The sequence below is a fragment of the Nannobrachium achirus genome (genome assembly GCF_963921795.1).
Source record: "Nannobrachium achirus genome assembly, chromosome: 9".
NCBI lineage: Eukaryota > Metazoa > Chordata > Actinopteri > Myctophiformes > Myctophidae > Nannobrachium > Nannobrachium achirus.
In genome coordinates this window covers 41,117,689-41,137,555 of record NC_137818.1, presented here as the reverse complement: position 1 = coordinate 41,137,555, position 19,867 = coordinate 41,117,689, and the positions used below count along the sequence as shown (strand labels likewise).

Genomic DNA, 19,867 nt, shown 5'->3' with positions numbered 1-19,867 from the left:
ACCATTTGGAGGTGCTTTTACTTACTTTATACTTCGGTTATTAGAAAATAGCTGATCCACAAGATCTTTTTTTTTTTTTTTTTTTAGATTTGAGTACTTTTACTTTGGTAGTGTAAGTATGTAAATATTTTGTATGAACATATATGACTTATATTTTGGTATTGCTACTTTTACTTAGGAACACACCCGCACGCACGCACATGCGCGCGCGCACACACACACACACACACGCGCGCGCACACACACACACACACACACACACACACACACACACACACACACACACACACACACACACACACACACACACACACACACACACACAGGCTCATTTCAACTCCTGTTCCGTGGTGTTCTTGTGTTCAGTGCATTCTATCAAGAATAGAACAGATAGGGAGACAAAGAGTTTGGAGAGCAGGAAATGGTGACTATTAATACCTCTGTTAGCCCTTGCATTTCCACGGCGTATCTGTGGTGTTGCCATAGCGCTGGGTGCAGGGTGTACAGTGGGCTGCCTGTTGTGGATGCTAACAACACACATCACGCTGTAAGACTCTGAGGGTTCACACACAGTGTGCTAAATTTAATGAATTGGACCCATTTGTAAACTCTCAGATTTAAAGGACTTAACTGTGTAATGTATTTGGGGGTCATGTCCTTTGGCTTGCACGCACGTCGCACGCACGCACGCACGCACGCACGCACACACACGCACGCACGCACGCACGCACGCACGCACACACACACGCACTGTCTGTGCGCACCAGCTGGACTTACTGTAGGTCATATTGTGGCAGGTGCTGCATGGCTGTATGTGCAAGCATGTGTGTTTGTTTGATTGTTTGATTGTGTGTGTGTGTGTGTGTGTGTGTGTGTGTGTGTGTGTGTGTGTGTGTGTGTGTGTGTGTGTGTGTGTGTGTGTGTGTGTGTGTGTGTGTGTGTGTGAGCTCGCGCGTCTGCAGACTCTGCGTGCACACTCGCGTGAGCATGTCTTCTCCATTCGTGTGCCTTTTACATTACATTTCAGTGTGTCTCACTAGTACTAATCGTGCTTATGTCTTACACTTAATAGCACTTGAGAACAAAGGGGTTCTACAGCGCGCCTCAGCCTACACGGCTATAGTCTGGTGCATCACAGGAGCAGGGACAGATGTATGCAGTAGAGAGAGAGACACTGGAGCAGCTCAGACGGTTCTAGCCTTTTTATTCAGGTGCCAGTAAAAACAATTGACTAACGTTTCGATGCTAATGCATCTTCGTCAGAGTCATGACTCTGACGAAGGCCTAATGCATATCAAACTGGGTGGGGTCCTTGAAATGAAAGAGGTTTAGAATCATGTGTAACATTTTACTTAACTGGCTTGCAGGCTGTGAGTGACAGCAGAGCTACCAGAGGATGCCTTAAAGACTACTAACATTAATGTTACACAGTATTGACGGTGACAAAGTGCAACAATGTGTGACATTGTATAGCTCAAAGCATCTGCATTCGCATACCTAAGTTTGTTTCTTGGGGTCTTACTTAGTTAATAATGGTACCTCGTTCTCTTAACTCATTCGTAGTTTACGGCCGTAAAGCCCGTTCATTTCTCTATGTCTTTCACTGCCGGCTTCTCCGAGTCCTACCTGTTAACGTGGGCGCTCGTCCAGTTCCCATCGTGCGTGATCGGACACTGCTCGTGTGTTCGCGTATTCCATCAGCTTCTCAAATCCGTTGAAACTTTTTCAATTGATCAATAAGTTCTCCATCTGTAAGCCGCAGAGTCCAGACAGTAAGCTGGGCCAAAATAGAGGACGGACTTCCGCTTCCGGTTCAGGGACTCCAATGTTAAAGTTGTCCGCTCAATAATGTGTCCGTGTAGAAACCGATCACGGAGCATTAGTTCCGGCCTATTTTAGTTGCGCTTCGATAAAAAAATGTTTTTTAATTAATTTTTATTACATTTACGGGTTCTACGGGCATGGCAGAGAAGGGGTACAAAGGGGTATTTTGATGGCAGAGTTTGTGTTAAAGTGCACAAATACACACATACAGTGGCGTACAGTACATACTGTACATATACCATACATGCTGTACCTACTGGTAAACATATCCTTCCTATATGACATCATGTTCTACTGCAGCTCTGGTCTGATCGCTCACTAACATGCCTCAGGGTGGTAATATCAACACCGATGTGCCACACACTCACTCACACATGCCCAGACACACACATGCAGTCACGCAAGCACGCATGTACGTACGCACGCACGCTCACTCACTCACTCACTCACTCACTCAAACTCACACTCTCTCATTACCTGCTGACTGGTAGATCTTTCAAAGGTGTTTTCCCAGTATGTTTGGGTTTGGAAGTGTGCTTGTAGTATATACTTAGAGAGTGTACGGTATAAATGACTCCATTTGTACAATCTAAGAATGAAATGAACACTGACGATTTTGACAGACAAGCTCAACACACAAGCGCAGACGTTCCTTACGTAATGGAAACACACACACACACACACACACACACACACACACACACACACACACACACACACACACACACACACACACACAGCAAAAACGTTAAGATCTACAAGCTCACAACATGTTGCAGCACAATGCATTGTGAGGTTGTAGATCTGCTATACTGCTATCTGCTATAGGCATAAACCATAACCCCTAAATCACACACACACACACACACACGCACGCACGCACACATGCACGCACACACGCACGCACGCACGCACGCACGCACGCACGCACGCACGCACGCACGCACGCACACATACACACACACACACACACACACACACACACACACACACACACACACACACACACACAGTAAACGCCTCAGTGTTAATTGAACTCAGACAGATTACTCTTGGAGTTAAAGACAAAGAGAGAGTAAATAAGGCCTTCCGGTACTTGAGTAGCGTGCGCTCCTTGAGAATACAGTTAGTGTTGTTCTACTCTCAGGAAGTGAGGGGGCTTTCTTACTCCTCTCCTGCCAAGACTGAATGCCTTGTCCTGTCAGGGTGCCATTCCCCAAGCGAAAAACCACCACTGCTACTTCAATTACTGTTACTGTTAACTATCTGTCAGTAGTTACCATCACAGATGGTGAACCAGAATGTAGGGATTACATAACCGTATCAAATATTCATACCTTTTAAATAACTGCAATTAACTTGTGTTGGCCACATGGAAATGTATGGAAACTAAAACTTGACTTATTATATCACTCACTGGCCGTCCACAACCCTTTCTGTCTCTGTCTGTGTGTCTGCAGGAAGGTCTGACGTCTCCATCCAACTGGATCTGGAAGCAGAGTTTCATTTCACTCACCTGATCATGACCTTCAAGGTTAGCCATGTTTTGTCATTTTAAAGTACAGCTAATCTACTGTGCACTTTCTCTGCCATTTCAACATTGAGATCGACCTACTTCCCCTCTACAAACCAATTAAGCCCAATTTTATACTTGATGGTGTCACGCAGCAAAATCTCCTCTACAAGCTCACAACACATAGCAGTGTATTCACTTTAAGCACACGTGTACGCTTCTCGCCCTTCTCGCATCTTACTAGTTTATTAGTGAATTAATGTTTTCGAATGACTTGAATTGTAAAATTTAACTTTTCCCAAATATGGAGATGACTGACATCCATATATGGGCATGCCAAGATATTGGCTTAATATTGATGACATCAGGAATAACCATATATGAGCATAAAAGGGACAAGGACTGACACAGAGATCTCCATATGCCATTCATTTATTAGTGAATACATTTTCCCCATTGACTTGAATGGGGAAAATTCAAATGGTATGACGGAATTAATTTGCAAGTGTGACTCGTGTCACGGCAACCACACTTGAAATTTCCCAGAATTGCATCTTTCTAGTTTCCTACTTCTTGACAAAGCATACAGGTCTTTGTCTTTTTTCTTTGTCCCTTTTATGTCCATATATGGAGATCCCTGATGTCATCATGACATGCAAGTTCTGACTTATTTGTGATATCACCATCAATATAAAAGCTGCTAACGGAGTGTAAGTGTAAACTGCGGACATTTGCTGAGGATTATCTTTTCCTTTCTGATATTGTGAAAGTCAAAATGGGGAACTGTCTTACAGTTGGACCAAACAATGCCCTGGTTATCTCAGGCGGTGGCTGCTTTAGCCGAGCTGACCAGAAGAGATATGTGGTGGGAGGATGGGCCTGGCGCTGGTGGTGTATCTCAAACGTTGATTATATTTCTCTAGAGCTCATGACCCTGAATCCCAGGTGTGAGGGTGTGGAGACAGCTGAGGGGGTGGCCCTTACTGTCACAGGAGTGGCTCAGGTGAAAGTCATGACAGAACCTACCCTTCTAGCCGTGGCTTGTGAGCAGTTTCTGGGTAAATCGGTGAAGGACATTGAAGCAGTGGTCTTGCAAACCTTGGAGGGGCACCTGCGCTCCATTCTAGGTACCCTGACAGTGGAACAGATCTACCAAGACAGGGACCAGTTTGCTAAGCAAGTAAGGGAGGTGGCAGCGCCCGATGTGTGCAAGATGGGCATTGAGATTCTCAGCTTCACCATTAAGGATTTGTTTGATCATGTTGCTTACCTGAGCTCGCTCGGGAAGACTCAGACTGCAGCAGTCATCAGGGATGCAGACATCGGTGTGGCCGAGGCAGACAGAGATGCTGGGATACGGGAGGCAGAGTGTAACAAGGAGATGATGGATGCCAGATGTCTGGCTGATACCAAAATAGCCGACTCCAAACGAGAGCTTGAGCTGCAGAAAGCCTCTTTCAACCAAGAGGTCTACACCAAGAAAGCAGAGGCCCAGCTGGCCTACGAGTTGCAGGCAGCCAAGGAAGATCAGAAAATCCGCCTGGAAGAGATCGAGATCGAGGTGGTGCAGAGAAGGAAGCAGATCACTATCGAGGAGAAGGAGATTGAACGTAAAGAGAAGGAGCTGATCACCACCGTTAGGAGCCCTGCTCAGGCAGAGGCCTACCAAATACAGCAGTTGGCCGAGGGCCACAAGATGCATAAGGTTCTGATAGCACAGGCCGAAGCGGAGAAGATCCGAGAGATCGGCGGGGCAGAGGCGGCCTCCATCGAGGCAGTGGGCAAGGCAGAGGCTGAGAGGATGAGGCTGAAGGCTGAGGCATATCAACAGTACGGCAAGACAGCCCAGACTGCCCTGGTCCTCGAGGCCCTGCCACAGATTGCTGCCAAGGTGGCAGCACCGTTGTCCAAGATCAGTGACATTGTCATCTTGAGCGGGGAAGGCAGTGGTGTGAACCGCCTTTTGGCTGAGCTTCCTGCGACTGTCAATGCTCTCACTGGACTAGATATATCCAAGATCCCCTTACTGCAGAAGCTCGTTGTCAAGCCTTAAGACATTTACCAATCCTCAAGCTCGCACCACTCCTCCATTGAACTCAATGGACTTTTGGGGTTTTGGGTTTACAAAAAGGATTAAAGGAAAAGCTCCATTGAACCCATGCAGAACTTTGTGGTATTGCTGAATTCTCTCTTACTATTTATATTACTGCTTGTAATATAAATAATAAGACAGAATTCATTTCCCATAGGAATTCACTGGGAAACATTTTTTTTTATATCAAAAAGTATAAAAGATCGTAATGAGAAAAATACAAACACACATAACTGTTTAAAGTTTGAATGAAATGTGTGGCTCTAAAAATGCAGAAGAAATAGGGTGCCAATTGCCAAAGTGTCAACTACTAGAACTGTCGCGGCGGCTGTGCCGCCGCTCCATTCCTAGGACTTCGTGCCCTCCGGGCGCTCAGGCAGGACTGCTCTATATTTGATCATTGATGCTTGTCTTGTAGTGGGGACTCTGCTGCCGTGCTCTGCACTCACTTGTGGAGGCAGCAGCAGCAGCTGCACGTGCAAACACAGTGGTGTCAAATTTCTCTCTCTCTCTCTCTCTCGCTTGCCCGCCCCCCCTCCCCTGTTGCCTCCTCTCTCTCATGCTTAGCGAATGAGCGGACGGCATAGGGTTATGGGCGGTATTCCTTACCGTCCTGACGACTACCTATACGACTACCTATGCGACTACCTATGAGTTGGAGTGGATGTAAAGGGGGCGTGGACGGGCGTGGAAGTGGGATGCGGCAATAAGCCCATTGTAAATATAAGATGGGACAACTAAGTGTAAAGAGAGCCCACAATTAACTCATAACACAATGGCCGTGATTTTTTTCTTCACGTACAGTATTATGTGTTTTATTTTTGAGTTGTGCCAAACGCTCCTACGGTACGTCTGGTTTTGTGTGGAGGGCCCAAGCCCCCAGAACGGCTTGTAAATATTGAAGCTACTGCCCTAATGGCCAAAGCTGTAACTGCAGGCAGGGTTACATACATGCACGAGCAAAAGAGGACGCCGCTGGGGTCTGCTATGGGGTTCAGTGGACTTTGATTGACGTTCGTGATGGTCGTGACGTAAGACGTTCGTCGACGTAAGAAGAATTGGATCATCCAGATGATCCAATTCCCCCACAATGCACCTGGATTCTGTTACTTCCGCATGCTTCAAAACGCCACTGAGCAACTTGCATTGAAATGAATAGCTGGGGGCGGGGCTATCCGGTCGTGGACACAATTGTATATTAGGTCCCTTAATTTTTGGTTTCCTACATTTTGTTTTATTACATTAATTAATTAATTTCAAAACATAAAAAAATATTTTCATGAATAAAAAAACACTTGCAATTTCCATCAATTTCCAATGGCAGCGGAAAAGTTTATCTAGTGAAAAAAGTTTATCTAGTGAAAATAACGTTTCTCCAGAACTACAGTGTGTTGCCCTTTGGGAAACCACACTAACTAGAACCACAGAACCAGAACTACAGTGTGTTGCCCTTTGGGAAACCACACTAACTAGAACCACAGAACCAGAACTACAGTGTGTTGCCCTTTGGGAAACCACACTAACTAGAACCACAGAACCAGAACTACAGTGTGTTGCCCTTTGGGAAACCACACTAACTAGAACCACCGAACCAGAACTACAGTGTGTTGCCCTTTGGGAAACCACACTAACTAGAAAGATGACATTGGAAATTGCAAGTGTGGTTTCCTATTTATTGTCATGTGAAGCTTGACCAATCATCAAGCTAGCACCACTCCCCCATTGAACTCAATGGACTTACTCTATAATGTTAAAACCCATTCACAAATAAAGTTTATAATATCCAGTAATAAAATAAAGTTTCCCCATGACTACAGTGTGTTGCCCTGTTGGGCAACCAGTAACCACACTAATTATTATTACTAGAAAAGATGCAATTGGAAATGACAAGTGTGGTTGCTGACGGTTGCTGACGGTTGCTGACGTGACTATATTCTGCCGTAAGCTGACTGTAATGTGAGCTAACTGTAATGTGAAGCTCCACCAATTGATTCCCTGTTGATTCCCACTCCCCATTGATTCCCTACTGATTCCCACGCCTGGACAGAAGTCTGTCTGTCTGTCAATTTCCAATGACAGCGTAAAAGTTACCCTAGTTAGTAAATAAAGTTTCCCCAGGACTATAATGTGTTTCCCTGTTGGGCAACCACACTAATCACATTGTGTATGATGGTGATTATAAGTTGTATTCTAAAACGGCTAGATTCTGATTGGCTGGTTGCTGTGGTATATGAGACTATAACCCACACCTTGTATCAGTTTATATCAAACCCAGGTGCGTTATTTCTTTCCACAGTGTTCCACAGTGCACCAATTATCTTCACCTGTGTTGTTTCTGCAGCCTGGCCCGGGAAATACTTTCTTGCAGAGCAGACCTTATATTGTATTATTAGTGAAATAGAACAGTTTTAATTGGTACATGTCTATGATTTTCATGTTGCAATATTGTGACCGTTTTAGAAAAGCAATAAGCCACAAGAGGCGAGTGGTTACCGGGGTAGTTAGTATACACCAGCTGAGAGGCATTTTTCAGCGGTGCAAGCCGCTCCTACATTTCACTTACTTTGTGTGTATTTGTAGGTAGATCTAGATCCATGCTCATACACATAAAAGTAACTGACGTCACGGACAGAACGGCCCATACAAGGAGATACTGTATGCACGACACGTGTGCACCGCTCACTTCGCACCGGTGCAATTTCTACTATGAGAATTATAACTAGAAAAATGCAATTGGAAATTGCAAGTATGCCGCGACGCAAGTCACACTTGCAAATTAATTTCGTCTAACCATTTGAATTTTCCCATTCAAGTCAATGGGCAAAATTCATTCACTAATAAATTAAGGGCCATATATGGAGGTCTCTGTGTCAGTCCTTGTCCCTTTTGTGCCCATATTTGGAGATTTGATGGTATCAATATTAAGCCCATACCTGGAATGCCCATATATGGACATACTGTGTCAGTTTATGATGTCAGTCATCTCCGTATTTGGGAAAAGTTGAATTAGTGTGGTTGACCCGCAGAGCAACACAACACACTATTGCTCCTGGTGCCTGGACCGCACTGGCGCAGGACCACAGGCCAGGCCTCTAATCTCACAAACCACTGGACCCAACAATACCATAGGTTTTATGCACACTGCCAGTAGGTACTTCTGTGGCCTAGAAATATTTAATTTTATATTGGCAGTCACTGGGGCTCGGAAGTAAGCCTTTCCCTGTGTCCACAGTATACTGGTAATTGGACCCTTGCATCAACTTTTTATGTAAACGTTACAAAAGCTAATGCTTGACAATTTGTTAAACAGACCCAGATCTTCACACACACTGGCATGCACAGACATTTCAGTTCAATAAAGTTCGTCAAAGCAAAATTAATTTTATTTATGGGCCATAGTAAGTTTCATTTAAAGGGAGAGAAAAAAAATAATACTGTGAAATCCCATATTCGTGAGGTACTGTACTGTACTGTGAAATGTCATGCTGTTACATCTCTACCCTGCGGGTCAAGTCAACCCATGCTCTCTAACATGGGTCTTCAACAAGCCAGGGGATCCTCAGAGGGGGGTTCCAAATCTTTGTGTGATAAAACATAATGTGTAAACTATGAAATCTATAAAAATGTTATACATTATGCAATCTGAGTTCCCAGAGGTTCTTTTTTTCGCCACTATTATGTAGTAGGGATCCCTGCTTCATCTCTCAGCTAAAAGGTCCTTGGCCTGACCCCTAACAACCTGCCATCTTCTCCAGACATTCCGTCCTGCGGCCATGCTGATTGAGCGGTCATCTGATTTCGGCCGCACCTGGCAGACCTACCGCTACTTTGCCCAAGACTGTGCTTCTGCCTTCCCCGGTGTGTCTGAAGGGCCCCTTCGTAAGGTCGATGACGTTATGTGTGAGTCCCGCTACTCTGACATCGAGCCATCCACCGAGGGCGAGGTGAGTGTATTAGACAGGACTAAATCTTTGTATTCGGTTATCTCGCATCATTGGACATCTACCAAAATCTATTCTATAGCCTCTTGTGGTGTGAAATGAATGCCAGGTTTGGAAACAGTTGATGATGTCTGAAAAGGAATTTATATTAAAGGACAACTTCACCACTTTTTCAAGCTATGTTCATATGGTCATGGTCAACCATATGGTCATGGAACATATGGTTCATATGTTCTATGGTCCTCAGTAATGTTCACGATAAGAAAGCATTTTACTCTTAAGCGTTGATTGAAATGGTATCTGCTAGTTTTGTGTGCAGAGTAAAGTAGTCTATTTATTTAACTTGTGTGATTTCTTACCTTTTTGAGATAGACATTCTTTTTTTCATCAGATGGTGGCATTCTGTACACACAGCATAAAAAGCTACTTTACAACATCAAATTGTGTTTTCCTCGTTTGTCTCAGGTTATTTACAGAGTACTGGACCCGGCCATTAGGATTGAGGACCCCTACAGCCCTAACATCCAAAGTAGGTTACCGTTCACAGTCGTCATTTTAGTCATTTTGTTCAACGTATTTGATGCTGCACTTACAAAGACCGCTGTATGTTAATGATGCACAGGGACTGTTATACAAGTGTGTTTAGCACAACTGGTGTCCTGGACTGTTATGCATAATTGTCCCTGTCAGCTGGAAACCTTGTTTGTCCAAAAGTGTTACTTTTCAGGAAATGGTCAAATAATCTGTGTTCCAAGGGAACTGACAGTGAGAAAACGGTAATGTTACCGCCATCTAATAGTTTAGTTTATTTGATCACTCACATTTTTACAAGTCATACACCCACTTAGTCATTGTTGCATGTGGTACATGTATACATTTTTCACCAGAAACAGACTATCAAATATGACGATAAAATTAAACAATACAGAGCCACCTAGTTTGTTTGTTTATTTTTGGACCACAATTCTTATATTAGACGATTCTAAGATGACCAATGTAATTTTCCATTGAGGAAATACTTCCATGAACTAGGGGATGAGCGAGTGACGTCAGGACTTTGGTACCCTATTGGTTAAATATTTATTATAAAAACCACACAGACAGACTACTTTCAACCTATTTCGGGACATAAAAAACAAATACAAAATATTATTTCAAAATGTTAAAATCTTTTGGGCAAAAAAGCTCACTACGTGCAACGCGTTTTGAGCTTGTAGATCAGCTATTTTCGCTACTTTTGCACGTCACTGTCATTTGTCAAAGTAATTAATTAACATAAAACATAAAAAGATGTAAGACGGAGATACAAGGTTTCTGCCCGACAGCGACAATGTGAACTTATGTATGTATAGCTTTATTAACTACCTGTACTGTCTCACCACATCAGTATTGTATTCGGTACATCAGACCTTTCTGTTAAATAATTGAGCATAAGTCAGCCTTTGCTTTGGACTACAAATATTTTGAGTCTAGTGTCTCTTAAATCACAACACTGAACAAATTGGGGTTTTGGCCCTGTTAGTGCTAACAGCCACAATTAGCTCTTTCCATTCAACAGCCCTCATCCCTGTGGTGTGTGAAACATGGCCCTTCGGTGTGGAGGCCGATAGGGGAGATGTGAAAAGCAGCTGTTTCTCTCCCACGCTGCCTCCCCGCGCTGTCCCTCATATTTAGACTGGCAGGACATTAAGAGTTTTTCCCTGAAACTCTAAGCCGGTTTCCTACGTAGAGGCAGAGGTTGAGCTGTTCCCTTGTTAAAGGTCTCAGCGCAACCGGCAAACAAGAAGCCCCTCCGACAATCCAACGATCCATATTAAGACGTTTACTCCACAATCTGCTTGATGTAGCTTTTCTGTGTCTTGCAGTACGTGTCATTGACCTCCAGCACATGAATGAATGAACCACTAAATCACCATTATTTACTTTTTTTTTTCCATTATTACATTTTATTGTTTCATTGACCTCAAGCAGTATTCTACTGAAACTGAATAGTGTGTTTTGACAATCTTGCATTCTCCCTAGAACGTTTCTGTGTTGCTCACTCCTAGGTTATTGTTGGTTGACTAGCATGAAAATACATGTCCACACTAGAGCTCCATACTACATACTGTAGTGTATAACACATTACATTTACATCTAATATAGTAGCTACAGTCCCTCAGTGCCTGGCAGGTCTCTCTTATCTGTGAATAGCTTCATCTGGACCGAACCAGTGTCCGGTTTAATCATTAGAGCTGCTGAAAGTTGATGTTTCCCCAATGTTGTTGCTGCTTGCTAGAGTAGGAGGAATCTTCCAGGATGGAAAAGCATGATATTAGAGCTTGAGCATGGATAGACTAAGTATTAGAGTAGATCTGCCTGGAGGGGGTTAACTGTTGAAGTCTAGAGAACAAATACAGTTGGTCTGGAACATAAACAAACAAACAAAATATCTAATCTGTCTTAAAGTAGATTCCTGTCTTCTGCCGTACAGTGGTGATGCACACCGAAAATAGCCGATCTACAAGCTCACACAACTCGTCGAACCTTGGCATGTTGTGAGCTTTAAAAGATGAAGGCCTTCATCTGAGTTCACTGAGAGGTTTCTTACTGTTGTCTTGAGTACCTTTTTAAATGCTAGTCAAGACCCTCACAGTCACAAAAGTTCCGACTGTAAAGCTTTTTTTATCCACATGAACCATAGCATCCCTATTCTGGGGGGAACATTCAGTGAAAATAGCAGGCGAGTTCGCACGCACCACGTTGAGAGCTTGTAGATCAGCTGTTTTGTGATATTTAGTGTAGAGTAAAAACAGGATGGGGCCTAGCGAGTACTGAGCTTTGGGAATCCGGGCAACTGACTTAGTACACCAATTTATTTTTGGATGTGTGCGTACCCTGTCTGCCTGCTTACAGTATGTCCAGGGTTACGTCTGCCATGTATTTTCTCTACAGACATCGACACATTTTAAATCGTTTAATAATCCCTCACCTGCTGCTGTTTCAGTGAACTTCACCGGTTTTGAAGGCATGGCCAAACCAGCACTGTTATTAAATCGTTTATTGAACTGTATGGCTTCTATGGGGATTTTATGATGATAGCCTTTTGCTGTCTTCTGAGAAGGACTTTGAATATGACAGGCTTACCTACAGTACAGTACAGTGCAGTACAGTAGTCGCCCCTGAGGACGAAGAACAGTGCCAGTGATTGTCCCTGTTCTAGAGAGAGAGAAGGGAGTGGCATTCTGTCTGTCAACTTCTAGGGAACAGGAACAGAACAGACCTGTGTGTGTGTGTGTGTGTGTGTGTGTGTGTGTGTGTGTGTGTGTGTGTGTGTGTGTGTGTGTGTGTGTGTGTGTGTGTGTGTGTGTGTGCGTGCGTGCGTGCGTGCGTGCGTGCGTGCGTGCGTGCGTGCGTGCGTGTGTGTCTGTCTGATACCCTGTCTGCATCTTCTCTCTCTCTTTCTCTCTCATACGTATTTCTCCTGTTCACTACTCGGCTGTGTAAAAGGTGACCCATATGGATTACTTCTTACAGTTTTCCAGTAGCAAAAAAGGAACTGGAAGAAAGACAAGCGTAACAAATCATTTCTTTTTGCAGTTCAGTGCTGAACAGAGTTTCTTTTTGGGGTTTTGGTTCAGGGTCATTTTTTCATGTATGTTACACTCTCCTCTCTCTCTCTCTCTCTCTCTTGTTCAATCAAAATATCGAGCTGGATATTTCTCACTGTGAAAGCCCCACATCGGAAGCCAAGCGTGTCTATTTGTTGGTGTCTGTGGAGTGGAGGTGTGGGTGTCCGTCCTCCTGTGTGAGAGCGCTTGCAGATGTGTGTTAGTGCAAGCGTGCGTCCGAGTTCACGTGCGCGTTGATTGATTTCCCATGCTGCAGCTGCTGCCCCAGGCCTCGCTGTGGTCTAGAGTAACTAAGTACATTTACTCAAGTACTGTAACATTTTGAGGTATTTTTACTTTACTGGAGTATTTTCAATGTCCAATACTTTTTACTTCTACTCCACTACATCTCGGATCCAAATATTGTGCTTTTACAATTAGTTATTAGTTAATTTGTAGATGTATTATTATTACAAAACATACATTAACCACTTAAGCACTCAGTATATACATTTGGCCATTTGAAAATAGCCGATCTACAAGCTCACAATGTGTTGCGATGCGACGCATTGTAGTTCTGCTATTTCCAAAAGATTTTTTACACATTTGAAAACTTGAAACGGGACATTCTGTATAATGCACTTTTATTGATTAATTCATTTGAATTCCAGACTTTTTCTTGTAAGACCATTAGTCCACGCCATTCCCATTGAAATGCATTGGCAGAATCCAATCTCATAGGTAGCATATTTGGCCGGTGTGACCGTGCCCTAACATACTATTTCTACCCTACGGTATATTGATACTGTTACTTGAGTAAAACATTTCAGTAAATGTTTCACCACTGCCCCCCTGGTATCTGCTGTACAGAGCAGCTGGAGTACAGCGGACAATGTTCCATCCATCTGACAGCTGACTAACGGCTATCAGGCTGATTCAAGCTAACAGGGTGAACAGATAGGAGTTTATCTTACTCCCCCGAGGTGCACCTTACCTAGAGATAGGATACAGGAAGAACTATTTCGACACCAAATTATGTCTTGGCCAATTATGAAAAAAATATGCTTTATTTTTTGCAGCTACCCTGGTACCTAGTACCATATCGTCATTGTCGGGCAGAAACCTTGTAACTCCAAGTTTCAAATGTATGTTTTTTTCATAATTAAAGCCCTACTAAAGTAGTGAAAATAGCAGATCTACAAGCACACAATACCTCGCTAAGCGAGACGTTGTATGCTTGTAGATCAGCTATTGTCACTATTTTAAATCCTTTTTGAAATGATAAATACTAAACGAAAGGTTTTGGACATACAAGGTTTCCACCCGACAACGACGATATAAGGACTGTACATGTGTGGACACAGAGTATTGCTGTTCTAAATCTTAATCTGTCTAATGTGAAATCTGTCCCCATCTGTTAAATCTGTCACAAGTTAGATAACATTTTCAAAAGATTTCCGCTATTCCTCCCTGTGACACAATCGCGTGATGAACTGCTTAAGTGGTTGACCAGGTCCAGAGTTGAGAATTAGGCTACTGCGTTATATCATTTTTATATCTTCCAATTGCCCAAACCCCATTTATCAACATTACTTTTGCTGTACTTCTGGTTGCAATCCTCATTGTCCCCCCAAACCCCCCTGAGATGAATGACCCCTCAAGCTGTCCCGCATCATTAATCATTGTTCACCCATAATGCTTTGCTATACTTGCTCACAACTGTCATGCTCCACTGGCCCGACTTCCTCCCAAAGGGCCAAAAGGTCTGTGTGTGTGTGTGTGTGTGTGTGTGTGTGTGTGTGTGTGTGTGTGTGTGTGTGTGTGTGTGTGTGTGTGTGTGTGTGTGTGTGTGTGTGTGTGTGTGTGTGTGTGTGTGTGTGTGTGTGTGTGTGTGTGTGTGTGTGTGTGTGTGCGCGCGCGCGCGTGCGTGCGTGCGTGCGTGCGTGCGTGCGTGCGTGTGAGAGCACGCGCATGTGTGTGTGTGTGTGTGTGTGTGTGTGTGTGTGTGTGAGAGAGCGTGTGCGCGCATGTGTGTGTGATTGACAGTTATTCATTATGCATATGGTCTTATTTTCATTTTACCATATGTTATGCCCATTTTTGCTAAGGCATCCATCACCTCCGCAATCATCTATCTTTCTATTGACTTCCTCATCCCCTGGCTAGCAGCTGAGGATCGTTACCGCACACGTGAACTTTGCTGAACCCCAGTGTCCACATGTGGAGTGTGGACCTGTGATTTTTAAATCCTGTTTCTCTCCATGTTGCCCTCTGGCCACCCCCATCCCCCATTCTGTCTGGCCAGAGGATCACCAACATTGCAGGATGACTTGTTATTTCCAGATGTACCGGTATGTAGAACCTAAATCCTATTTTTGCTCCTCTCCTCTCCTCTCCTCTCCTCTCCTCTCCTCTCCTCTCCTCTCCTCTCCTCTCCTCTCCTCTCCTCTCCTCTCCTCTCCTCTCCTCTCCCTCTTTCTGCAATGCTTCAGATCAGCTGAGGATCACCAACCTAAGAGTGAACTTCACCAAACTGCATACGCTGGGCGACAACTTGCTGGACACCAGAGTGGAGATCAAGGAGAAGTATTACTACGCCATGTATGAGCTGGTCGTCCGCGGCAACTGCTTCTGCTATGGCCACGCCTCTGAGTGCGCCCCCATCGATGGGATCAGGGACGAGATAGAAGGAATGGTTAGTGGAGATGCGCTGAAGAACGATTATATGAACTCTGGATCATTGAACAACAATTCCACACATAAATGTTATAGGTGTTTTCAATGGAAGCATTGTTTAATAATTTAGTTTTTAATGAACTTCATGCAGAGGAGTGCCATCACTACTGGTTATTACAAAAGCTAGGTTTGGATTTGAGTTCATGTCATTCCTTTATTTGAGTATAAAGGATTTTGATTTATTGAGCCATAGTTTATTGTGTGAAAGCCAATCGTGTAAAAATCAGACCCATTCTCCCATTGTTTAACCCTGGGGCACACTTTGTTGTTGAATCAACAGTTCATATCAGATTCATCTCCGTGTAAGACGACAACTTGTTTTCTGTTAAGAAGTTAGAGTTGAACCACAGAACTGCCTTTTGAGAAATGCCAAGGCATGGAGTTCACCAGAAATATGAACATACCGTATTACACATTGACCCACTCTCTGTTCCAGGTTCATGGAAGGTGTGTGTGTAACCACAACACAAATGGTCTGAACTGTGAAAGGTGTGATGACTTCTACAATGACCTGCCCTGGAGGCCGGCTGAGGGACGAAACACCAATGCCTGCAAGAGTGAGTAGAGGAGGTTAAGAACATGAAGGATGTGATGCAATGCAATGTGATATGATATGATATGATATGATATGATATGATTTGATGTGTTGGTAATCAGTAACTATTTACGGCAGGGTTCCCCAATAGGCGGCCCGCGGGCCTTTTGCGGCCCGCGGGGGGCCACTGTCTGGCCCACATCAACCCCAGTAATAATGGTGCAGCAACAACACTAGTATATCGTGAAAACAGCAGATCTACAAGCACACAACGCCTCGCACCGCGAGGCGTTGTGTGCTTGTAGATCGGCTGTTTTCACTAGTTTAAATCATTTTTAAAATGATAAATTCAAAACGAACGGTTTTGGACATACAAGATTTTCACCCGACAACGACGAAAACTGTCGCTGGAGTAGCGGGAACGCCACCGTCGCCCCCTGCAATGCTGTGGCCCTCGGCTTGGTACCCTAGACATAATCCGGCCCTTGGGGAAAACTAATTGGGGAACCCTGATTTACGGCTTCATGAACCCAGAAAGTAACAGTTATGGATTACTGATTATTATAATTATATTTTTTCCCACTTTTATTGACATGTGATAAGCACAGAACTTTGTACTTAATTTAGTTTTCTGTTGTCATCCCCAGAATGCAACTGTAACGGCCACTCCAGCCAGTGTCACTTTGACATGGCGGTGTACCTGGCCACGGGCAACGTCAGCGGAGGAGTGTGTGACGAGTGTCTCCACAACACCATGGGACGCAACTGTGAGATGTGCAAACCCTTCTTCTATAAGGACCCCACCAAGGATATCAGAGACCCCAGGGTTTGCATTGGTGAGTTGGTGTGTAGGGCTGTCACAATTATTACATAATCGTCTAATCGTGATTTTTTTTGACATAATCGTGATTATTTTTCATAATCGTCATAATCGTTTCCATGTTGAAAAGTTTTCATATATTTTTTTAAAAGTAAAAAATAGAGGAAATAGCAGATCTGCGTTGTGAGCTTGTAGATCGGCTATTTCCACTATCAATGTTATTTTTTAAGTAGTAAGTTGTCAAATATGTCAGTAATGTATTTGTATATTTAGGTTATGTGTCATATCTACCATATGCAACTTCAAAGCCTAAAAGCCAAACAGAAATGTAATTATCAACGACAAATACACAATTAAATTGTTAATCGCCAATTATTTGAGTGACAATTAATCGCCATGTAAAATGTCATATCGTGACAGCCCTAGTTGGTGTGCCAGTCTTTGTGTGTACTTTATGTGTGAATGTGGGTTTTGTTATTGAGCCCCAAGGTGGCGGCTGTGGCTCAGGATGTAGAGCAGGTCGTCCAAGGCTCCTGTCCACACGTCCTTGGGCAAGAAATGGAACCCCACGTTGCCTCCAATGAGTCTGTCGGTGCTACCTTGCCACCATTGGTGTGTGAATGTGGGATAGTGAGGACGCTGGTGTCCACTGTTCACCGCTTCCCCTCCCAATGTATGAATGAATGGACAACTGTAAAGCGCTTTGAGTTTTCAACTTGCTTAGAAAAGCAATGAGTAATTGGCATAATTGTGAGAGCATATTGTGTGTGTGTGTGTGTGTGCGTGCGTGCGTGCGTGCGTGCGTGCGCGCGTGCGCGCGCGCGCGTGTGTGTGTGTTTGAGAATGCACATTCACATTTGTGTTTTTGTATGTCATGTTTCCCTCACCTCCTCCCCGTCCCTTGGCCCCACTCCCTCACCCCCAACAGCTTGTGACTGTGACCCGGACGGCTCCCAGAACGGAGGGATGTGCGACGGCCTCACCGACCCGTCCCTGGGCACTTTGGGGGGCCAGTGCCGCTGTAAGGCCAACGTGGAGGGGCCACGATGCGACAAGTGCAGGACAGGCTTCTTTGGCCTGAGTGCCGACAACCCTCAAGGCTGTCAGCGTGAGTATACACAGTTTACACAAAAGCACGAGCACTTAACCCTGAAAATAGAGTAAGTAGTATGTCTTGCCGAGCCATGAGGCACATAGGGCAGGAGCCTATCTCCTGTTTCTGTAGCGTGAGGCAGCTTGATGTACAAGACATGATGCTAGTATGTTGCAGGGACTTACCCCCAGTCCAACCCTTGATGCTGAGTGCAGGAAGGCACTGGATCCCATTTTTCAGAGTCTTTGATATGACATTCTCAGGGCGGACGGACACTCTAACCACAAGGCCACTGAGCTTTTTTGATCACATCTGTATTGGCAACTATGAAGCCGAGGTGTCCTGATTTTGTACCATATATATAATAAAACAATTAACAGAACTGCAAGCTACAATATAAGATTTCAAGATTTTGCACATTTTACAAAATATTGGTCAAAACATTGGTAATCTGTAGTCTACGGCTAAAATTGGACCCAAACATTTGGAAAACATAAACAGAGATCGCTATAATGAGTTGGGTTGTGCCGTTTTGTAGGTGGACTCTCTGTCACAGACAGAAACAGGCATGCTGCATCCGTCCACATTCTGAGCTAACAGATACTTAGAGCTCTGAAACTGATGGTGTTTAGTCTAGCACTCAGACATTTAGATTTGAAAAGGAGGCCCTAGTATAAAAGTGTTTATGCAGCTCAGCCTCAGTGCAAGGCATAATGTAGAGCTGCTGCTATTTGACAGTGTATTTTATGTTTTGAACCCACATGAAAAAGAAAAAAAGAAGAACGATTGTCGCTTAACCAATTGAACCTTATTTGGGGGGCAAACATTACAGTAGGCACAAAAAACAGATCTACAAGCTCACAAGGCATAGCAATGTTTAACATTGTGAAGATATAGTGTAGAGAAAAAAACAGGAGACGAAAATCCTGCTTTTCAGTGTAATGCCGTAATACAGGCATGACTGAGTTAGAATGTTTGTGTGTGTGTGTGTGTGTGTGTGTGTGTGGGTGGGTGGGTGAGCACGCTCGCGTGCATGCTTTGAAACTATTTTTGCATCCTTTTGAATGGCAGAAAATAACAAAATGCAATTTCTCAGTGTCAGCACAGCAGTAAGAAATTTAACACAGTATATGACCTTTGCCCTCTTGTCCTTTTTTTTCTTTGCTTCTCCAGCCTGCCGTTGTGACCGCAGGGGCACAGTGACTGGCAGCGCCCAGTGTGATCCAGTGAGCGGAGACTGCTTCTGTAAGCGCCTGGTCACCGGACGCAGCTGTGACCAATGTCTGGTGAGAGAGATACTGCTCAGAATGTCATTGAACACAAGAACAATGTTAGATAAAGTACATATAGATAAACAAACCGTCTACCCTCGGCTTCTGACCATTTCTCACCATGCCTCCCTCACTTACACATTTTTACTCTTTTTTGTCTATTAACCAGCTGTCGTTGTCTCTTGCTTAAAAGGAAGAATTAGCACCACCACAAATTTAATTTGGTGTTTGTGTGGTATCGAAATGTGTAGGTTGTTCTACTCTCTTTCCTCTCTGCCCTTTGCTTGTCTTCCCCTCCATTTTTCATTCATTGCTTTTGTTACAGTGCCATTAAGTTAATGTTATTCACTCTCTCTCTGCCATTCTCCCTTTTTCTTTGTATTCTTTATGTCTGTCTGTTTATTATGGGCGCCCATTCCTGCTACTATATAAAATTTAAGAGGGCTGAATTG

The 19,867-nt window shown here is 43.9% G+C and overlaps 2 protein-coding genes across 2 annotated transcripts in view; both read left to right on the top strand.

The window, feature by feature from the left end:
• lamb2 (laminin, beta 2 (laminin S)) overlaps window positions 1-19,867 on the top strand; it is a 71,510-nt gene that overhangs the window by 24,745 nt on the left and 26,898 nt on the right. The window contains exons 5-12 of the mRNA XM_080733515.1: window positions 3,285-3,358; window positions 9,185-9,373; window positions 9,836-9,899; window positions 15,453-15,655; window positions 16,133-16,253; window positions 16,879-17,067; window positions 17,980-18,159; window positions 19,318-19,430. Of these exons, the coding sequence (XP_080589641.1) occupies window positions 3,285-3,358; window positions 9,185-9,373; window positions 9,836-9,899; window positions 15,453-15,655; window positions 16,133-16,253; window positions 16,879-17,067; window positions 17,980-18,159; window positions 19,318-19,430 (1,133 nt within the window). The remainder of the gene's footprint in view (window positions 1-3,284; window positions 3,359-9,184; window positions 9,374-9,835; window positions 9,900-15,452; window positions 15,656-16,132; window positions 16,254-16,878; window positions 17,068-17,979; window positions 18,160-19,317; window positions 19,431-19,867) is intronic.
• Window positions 4,113-5,390, top strand: LOC308291761 (flotillin-2-like; the record flags this gene model as incomplete). The annotated part of the gene is made up of 1 exon (XM_080733889.1): window positions 4,113-5,390. The coding sequence occupies one exon, from the start codon at window positions 4,113-4,115 to the stop codon at window positions 5,388-5,390; it is 1,278 nt and encodes a 425-aa protein (XP_080590015.1).